Below are 8971 nucleotides of genomic sequence, written 5' to 3'. Positions count from 1 at the left end.
GGAATGGGTTAACCATTGGCAATGAATGCATTATGGACTAAGCTTTTGTTTTATTATGTTTGTTTACACATAGATGGCTTCACAAGCACTTAAATTTCTTAAAGATGTGTTTATTATGAATAATATGATTATTAGTGTTTTGTTTTTGTTTTTTTTCATTATTATTGTTATAACATTACTTTTGAGAGTGAGAGACCCATGTACAGCATCTCACATGTTCTTCCATCCATTTTCTTCAGTAAGATATTGTTTTATGTAGCTCACCATTTAGTGTTTCTTCATGTTTTGCAGCTTAGAAATTCCTATCTTTTCAGTTACATGAAGGTGGTTGTAAACTGAGTCTGTAATATAGTGTTCATGTTTGCTCAGTGAGTTTTCTTGTGACTAAGAGGAATAAAAGCTTTACAGATTTATTTAAAAGTAATATGAAGTTTCTTAATGTTTGTCTTTCAGTTCATTTCATGTTCTTTGACTTTCAAGGTATGTTTTGTCCATTATACAAAGGTAGCAATAGACTGAATTTGTAGTATATTATCCATATTAGCTTATATATTACTTTAGAATATGTGATGAAATCATTACAGAATTATTTGACAAAAGTTCTTCATTTTTTTGTTTTTTATCTGATTTCCCAGGGCTTTTATACTTTGTCTTTTTGTTTTATGAAGGATTATAATAGACTGAATTTGTGATCTAGGATAAAACTTCTAAACTAGTCAGTTTGTCAAGATTTCTGTGATTACACTTCAGCTCTATCTACATGTGACTAGGACTTCAGAAAATGGAGAAAAAAACATGGGATAAAGACTTCAGAAGATTCGAAATGAGAATTAATTGTGAACATTTGTATTGAAATTTCACTTAAACATCATGTAGGTTTATGAATTGTATATTTATATACACCATTTAAAACTGCTATGCATCACCACCCACTGAGTTAGTTAGAGTTAGACCAAGGTACACATAAGACAAGTAGCACCACATCTATTTAGCCTATTGAACCAAAAAAATGAAATTTACTTTTTCCTGAGTATTCTGAAGGCTGTATATAGTGGGTGTTTAAGTGAGTAACAGTGGGATTTTTGTTTTTCGTCTAGTGATTATGATAATATTGAATAAATAATGTTCCAAGTAACCAAATAGTGAGTGTGGAAGTAAATATTTACAATTAATGAAGGTGAAGGGGCGGGGCTCATATTGGCAATTTCCAACTGGGATTTTCATCGAGACAGAGTGGTGCTACCTGTCTTCAAGTACCTTAAGAAGAATTCAAACTGAATGACTCTCCCTTAGTTCTCTCTGTATGATGGTAATTTCCCTTGCTAATGACAAATACACACAGAGGAGGCCATATTCAGTCAGATATGAAATGGGTGATTAAATCAGTGGGGGTCATTCCAGATGATATGCACTAAATAGTCATCACTGTAAGGGGAAGACTGCAGATGATTGAATAAACTCTATCATGACAGGGCCAGAATTTTCTCTGACATAATCATTATGCAAGAGTCTATCCTTTTTGGGAGGGTGTGTATGGTGTACAGCTGGCCCACCTGCTCACTCGCTGGATTGAGTTATGGCATGTATACATGTCATACATCATTAGGTCATGACTGCTATAACCATACCTATCACTAAGGGGTTAACCCATTGGCGCCGAGTGTCACATACGTACATGCCATGGCTATTGTAGACCAAACGCCGTGGGCATCATGCCATGCCCATTCCCGCACTACTAGCTCGTCGGACGGAGGTTGTTTTTCTCCACTAGTAGCGGCTTCATTTATATGGTAAAGATTTTAGGCAATGGCACCTAAAGTGAAGGTAAACCTTCAAAATTTTAATATTGTTATAAATTATAGCAAAATAAAAGCTTTTAGGTGCTATATGTCGCTCGCAAACTACCGATCGAGCCGGGCGCAAACAGGGGAAACTGCCAGTGTGTGCCAATAAGCCGGTGCATACGTAAACTTGACAAAATTTTTACCCGTCGCTGATGGGTTAATGATAGTGGTGGGATGATACCCATGAAAAAGAGACAATAAGATACTCCTTCTACCCTAAAAGCAACAGCAACTTGGGGACTAGAGAGAGACAAAGTGATGGCCATAAACTGTGATTTTCCATATTTAATGTATGTGTAAATACTCATTGATATCAATAATAGTTCTTTGAAAGTATGATGTCATGCCATTTATGGTAGACTGTCAAAAATGTATGTATTTAAAATGGAGAAGGTGGAAGAGACAGAGATTGAGATGCATATGTATTTCTTAATCCTAGAATGGAAACGTTGAAAGAAAGAATAATAGAGGAAGAAAGAGAGGAATTAAGAGACAAGCTAGGAAAAGGCAACGCTGTTACTCATGTTCCCCTACAAAGAATTTTTTTCACACATCTCACCTAAGAAATTAAGAAGGGAAATACAAAGAGCATGAGAGAGCCACTCACACCCAGCCAGCTCTCTTTCACCATCCCAGTCACTGAGCTGGCCGAGACAGTTAAACAAAATGAGGGAAATACGGAGGGACACTAAAAGAAGAAGCATAAAGAAAGATGCAAGAAAAAAACTCACCCTGCTGGAAAAAAGTGGATATGAAAAAAACAAAAGAAAGGATTTTAGGAAGTTCCAACTATTTTAATGAATGACAAACCCCAGAAATCAGGAGAGAACACAAAGAAAACAGCACAGCATCCCCTCTTTGGACATTCCTAAGATAAAGAGGTGGGGGAAGAGTGAATTTGGATTTTAGTAGTTTCCCAGGTTGCACAAAGTTAACTTGGTTGACGTGTCTTAACCCTTAGGCTGCTACTGTGTACCAGGATGAAATGCCTTTGCAGTCCCCTTCCCTTGAGTGAGAAAGTTGATGCGTGTAGATGAATTGTAAATGAATAGTGACATTATTATTTTTATTATTATTATCATCATTATTATCATCGTTATTATTTTCTTAACATAATTTACAATACTATTACAATACTATTAGTAACAGTATAAAAAACTTGTCTCCAAAAATTCAAGGAATGAGATGATCAAGTAAGTCTAGTAATTGACTCCTATGTGACTAAGCATTTGCTGAGCCATCTTTGTGTAAACAAGATTAATAAATTAAAATTAGGGTAGACAGGATATGTATAATCTTGCCAAGAATTGGTTTAAAATGATTAAAGGTAATTTGGGGGAATTAATTAGGAATTGAGGATTTAAGTTTACTATCCAGGGGCTGTATCTCCTCACTGGCCACAACCAAGACTGTACAAGGAAACAACTGATTAGAACTGCCTCGGCCGTACGTGGCATGGATACTTGCATCCTTTGATTTAGGCATAGTTTGCCATGATATAATTAGATGTCATTTGTTGTGTTTGGGTTAACTAATGAAGCTGTAGATTTCAAAAGAATATGAAAAAGTAGAGGAAAATATAATTTAGCAATGTCAGTGCACTACAACATATTAGATTTTTTTTATGATCATGTCATTGTATTATCAAGGAGGATTTCAAGGAATTAACAAACAAAAGAGGGTGCTAACTCATGGTCTAATGTTATAACTTACGGGTTTAGGCATTAGAGGAAAAAATCTGAATAAGATCTGAATGTTATAGAATTTTAAAAATAAATGTTCATATTATTTTTATTATCTATTTATTTATTTAAAATTATTTTTTAGAAAAGATATGTTGTTAATGTTTGGATAATTCACAAGCTTTATTACTTGCAGGAGAAGGAAAGTCCGGATGGGCATAATGTAGCCTGCATTATGACACTCCCACCATTCCAGAGAAAAGGCTATGGGAAACTCCTTATAGCTTTCAGGTATGTTAACAAAGGTTTAAATTGTACTTAAGAAATAATAAAAAGTTTTTAATTCCTGATTAATATATCTGATTTCTTCATTCATAGATGAACAATATTGTTTTGGTGCTACTTTAGTATGCACTTTGCCTCCCCTTTAGGGAACATAGCCATCTTATCTAACAAACATATACTGATTTAGAAGACTTTAGATGTTTGGACTATAACAATATTGAGTGTATTTTACTTATTTTAGGTATTATTGTGGCTGATATTAATTCATTAACCCTTATGACCCAGATAATGTGACCATCATGTTTTGAAAAAATTTGGCTTGAGAGGGTCATAAACATGCTGTCATGGGAAAAATTGGCTTAGGGCTAGGAAGACAAGAACTTGTTGTCATGAGAATTTCGGCTAAAGGCCAGAGCGATGGGAATGACTCGCCATGAGTGCACAAAGCTCTTGGAAGATGATTAGACTCTGTGGGCATTTAGGAAGAGGCTTTAGCATTATTTCCATCGATAAACGAGTATAGAAGGTTCCATCTGTGAGACATGACTGTAAGAGCACTAGCTTTAGGGCGGACACTATTTCTGTGTTTAGGATCCTATTCCTGCCTATTGTGACTGGCATTGTAGGAATTGAATATTACAAAAAAAAAAGACATACAACAAATTATTATAAATTGTTATTATTATTGTGCTGAATTATGGGCTACCAAGAGAGATGATATGGAGTCTGTTCAAGGAAAATAGTCTTTTACCATCTGGATAAAGCAAATCAAGTGACAAATATTGATATTAGAAAAAGATAAAAATGCTTTTGCAGAAAAAGAGAAAATAGCATCGCAAAGGGGAGGCATGGAGTCATGTTACCACAAACAAGTGTATGTGTGCACCTTGCCTACAAGCCACACAGCCGTCAGAGTGCCCACTTAACCCATTAAGTGCTACTTTTGTTTACATATAGGGTACCCCTAGAGGTTACAAAAAAAATAATTTTTTTCTCTTATCCGAAACAACCCAAAATCATTCAAGAAACACAAATGTAAACCTTTAAAGGGGTCAGTGCGCCATTTTTAAATCCCCGTGCTAGGCTGCCAGACCAGGACTTCCCGACCCCTGCTATTGCCACATTTTCTCCCTTCGCTTCTCATGCACTTCATATGCTGTCTTCCAGCATATTTTACATGCAGCCATTAGTGTATTCCGTAAAACTATATACATAAACTGAATAAACTCATTTTCAAAACTTAATCATACAAATGATATAAATACACCCTTTGGCAATCTTATGAGCTGCCTAGTGAACATGCCTGTACTTGTTTACGTTTTTCTACACGTCTTTTTCCTTACACTATTTCTATTTACATATTTCAAGCATGGGAAGGTTGTAAACATGGAGTAGATGAAGGAGATGGGGCAGCAGCAGCTACGGTGTGTAAAGGCGGCATGGTGGTGGCAGAGGGCCCCTCATGCTCATCGTCACTACTTGCCTCACTCTCAGAATAACCTTTGCCAAATATATAATCCCTATCTTTATCACTATCATCTAGGGGGTCGTCAATATCAGAGTCCCCCTCATCATCAATAAATTCTCCATTATTTTTGCGTGAAAACAATGAATGAATGCTGGGTGTATCTAGGGATCGGTAGCGTCTACTTACCATGACTCTAAGGACAGGTCTGGTGGCAGTAGACTACGCAGAATTCCCGCACCTTCTAGGGAAACCTCTGGGCGTACTCAATGCAACCATATTTTAGAAAATGTGTGGGCAATGAAGTGTCTGTATTCAAGGGATTAAGTATTCTATAATTATTATAAGGACCAAAAAAAAAAAGAATTATGATTATATCTGTAAAAAACTTATTAAGTATATATATATATCTATATTTGTAAAATATTTTTTGCTTCATTCATTTGCAGTTATGAGCTCAGCAAGCTAGAAGGAGTTGTAGGGAGCCCTGAAAAGCCTCTGTCTGATCTTGGAAAGCTTTCATACCGATCATATTGGACCTGGGTACTTTTAGAGATTCTTCGAGATTTTAAAGGCACACTGTCCATCAAAGATCTTAGGTAAGTGGAAGGAGGAGGATAGTGGGCTGAGAATTATATGGTTTTAAGATGAATTTAATGTTGGATAAATTAAGGGATACTCAGATTGTTTGAAATTGCACATTTTAATGCAAATAGTAGAGTGATTGATTAATGTCTTAAGTACCAAGATTATTTTGGAGTTAGAAATGTGTATATTTAATAAAGATGCAGAAATGACAATATTAGTATTGTTAATAATTATTTTTATTTGAGTGCATTATAAAGTAAATTCTTTTTAGGATTAGTAATAATGTTATATTAGAGATATTAGAATTTGAATATCATTAAAATCCACAGCCAAATGACCAGCATCACGCAGCAAGACATAATTTCCACGCTGCAGAGCATCAATTTAGTAAAATACTGGAAGGGTCAACATGTTATATGTGTCACACCAAAACTTGTGGAGGAATACATTAATTCAGCCCAGTTCAAGCGTCCAAGACTAACAGTAGACCCTTCCCTTCTGAGGTATGTTCTTGAATGTTTTGTATAGTTTTTTGTTATGAGCAAAGGTACAACTAGGAATGTGCTCAAAGATGAGAGTGAAATGCAACTATATTGATTATTTGTTTGCTATTGTAGGTGTTTTTGTAATAGTGGTTCTATTTATTGTGAGGTCTTCAAAATGTCAGATATTGAAGAATAAGCATTGTATTAATTTATGGAATAATACATAGTCTTGAGAAAATTCCATATTCATAGGTAAAGTTTCAGTAATAGATAAAATTATTGCCAGATAAAGACTGTGCAGTGTATGTAATGTGACACCACCCATTAGAAAAAAAATTGATTGAAAAAATGGATTTTAACACAACCAGACAGTCTTTGAGTCATTATTTTTTAAACTGATAAAAACAGGTGGCTTAAGAGATGACCAGTTTTCTGTTTCAGAATTATCAGGGATCATGTATTCAGTTACTTCAGCTTTTATTTTACAATTCAGAGGTTCATGAATAAGATTGTAAAGCCTCAAGTGATTCATTAACAAGTTCGGAGAAAAATTAAGTGGGTATTTTTTGTAGGTTTATTAGTCTTGAATGGATGGGATACTATAGTCAGTAGGAAAAATATTTGTGATGCTTAGTGTTTGGAGGGGATTGATTTTATTGGATAGTAAGTAAATACACAAGTCTCACTCAATATTATTCCGATAAGGCTTTTGCTGCTTGCAACAGATTGGTGAGTAGCACTTTGTACATAATAAAGAGATAAAAACTGTTAATAAAAGAAAAAGAAATATATAGAATGGATATGTTAAATTAAAAGGGGCAGATAAAAATCACTTATTTGCAAAATGATAAAATGTGTTGCCATGACAATGAGTAATCTGGTAGGCAGCAGAACAATAAGACGTATTGCCACATGAATTAGGAATCTGGTAGGCAAAATTGTAAGGTGTGTTGCCATATGAATTATTAATTTGGTAGGCTTCGAGAATGTTTTTGTGAAAACTGTTGATATATTTTTTTGTTCCATTCTTCCAGATGGTCGCCACCCAAGAGACAACAAAGCCAGAGGAAAAAGTAAAAACACATGTATTATCCTTCCCATCATGTAAAGTTTATGTGGATGCAGTTGGACATAGTTTTATTTGAGGCAAATTATTGTACAGTATATATGAGTATGTACCTGTAGGTGTTTATTTCCAGTGTATGATGATTAGGATAATACAATTTTACATAAAGAAGGGAGGCATTGTTTAAATTTCCTGAAGTATATTTCATGCTGATATTGTTGGCTTTTTGAGGACACAATTCTTAAATTTGAATTATTTCAGATAAAAGTGTAACTGCACTGAAATTCTATTCTAAATCAAACAATTGTATTTTGTTTAATAAGAGTCAAGTAGTGACCAGTTTAAGTATATATTTTGAGTATGTCATTTAGACAAATTTATATGCAGATATTTCACCTATTTGGCATAACATTAGAAAATGATGTTATTTAAATCTAACACTTGATCATATAAATGCTTACTGCTAATATGGCATATCATAGTGATATGATAAGTGAGGTTGCTGTAATATTTCCTGTTTCATTTTGATATTTCATTTGATACTGAGCATGAAAATATTAAAATCTTCCCTTCAGCTTTCAAGGAGAAAAAACATGTGGAAGAAACTGGTTGGCTGGCCAAGTAAGGCTTTTACAAACATATTAGTACAATTAATTGTTATCATAAGAAGTACAGAGAATACCCAATGACATAGATTTCCCTTTTAACTTCTAATGTTAACAAAAATAAATGTAGTTCTGGGGATTTCTTTTTTATTCCTTTTATATTCTGCAAATATGAATGGTTCCTTTTATTTGTCAAGAAAAAGAAATTATGTATATAAGATCAAATAAAAGTTCCAAATTACTTTCTGCAAATTTTGATAAATTTACAGTTTCCTTGAACTGAAACAAATCTTTTATTCAAACACTTATCCATCTAATAGTACTTATTTGTTCTATAAAGTTTCATAGGTCATGCCTGTAAGGTACGGCCAACAGAATGTACCTGAATAAAAAAATGATTGAAAGATTATGTAGTAAAACTGTTGTTGTCACTCTGTCTTTTCTTTTCTCAGAATCAGATACTATGTAACCTCTTCACCTATTTGTTTATCTAATGGTATACAACAATAGCATTCTCTAGTATGTATGTATGTATCTATGTACTCTTAAGTATGTATATTTGCATGTATGTAATGTATGCATGTATAAATGTGTGCATGTATGTATGTATGTATGTATGTATGTGCACATGTATATATGTATGTATGTATATATATAGGTATGTATGTATGTATGTATGTATCTATATATGTATGTATGCATATGTGCATGCAAATAAGTACATATACAGATAGAGAGCAATTCATACTAGCAACTAGAAGAGCAACAGAGAAGTTGGTTGCTACGTTAAACTGTATATAACCTTGTCTTACCAACGAATGAATAGCCATATCAGTTGTAATTCACTTTTCTTTCTATTGATGTTGATCAGAGCAAGACTTTTTTATTTGTAGGAATTAATAATCATCTTTCTACTTGTACAGTATATCTTGAATTGGCTGCACTTATTAC

General features: G+C 33.9%; 1 protein-coding gene across 1 annotated transcript in view; it reads left to right on the top strand.

The window, feature by feature from the left end:
- Positions 1 to 8262, top strand: part of LOC113813427 (males absent on the first) — a gene marked incomplete in the record, with an annotated part of 12048 nt that extends 3786 nt beyond the window's left edge. The window contains 4 exon segments of the mRNA XM_070125210.1: positions 3723 to 3817; positions 5726 to 5875; positions 6194 to 6367; positions 7384 to 8262. Of these exon segments, the coding sequence (XP_069981311.1) occupies positions 3723 to 3817; positions 5726 to 5875; positions 6194 to 6367; positions 7384 to 7426 (462 nt within the window).
- Between the last annotated feature and the right edge of the window lie 709 nt (positions 8263 to 8971).

This window comes from Penaeus vannamei, chromosome 9 (assembly GCF_042767895.1).
Source record: "Penaeus vannamei isolate JL-2024 chromosome 9, ASM4276789v1, whole genome shotgun sequence".
Taxonomy (NCBI): domain Eukaryota; kingdom Metazoa; phylum Arthropoda; class Malacostraca; order Decapoda; family Penaeidae; genus Penaeus; species Penaeus vannamei.
Note: the sequence above shows the minus strand (reverse complement) of the source record. Positions and strands in the feature narration are given on the sequence as shown.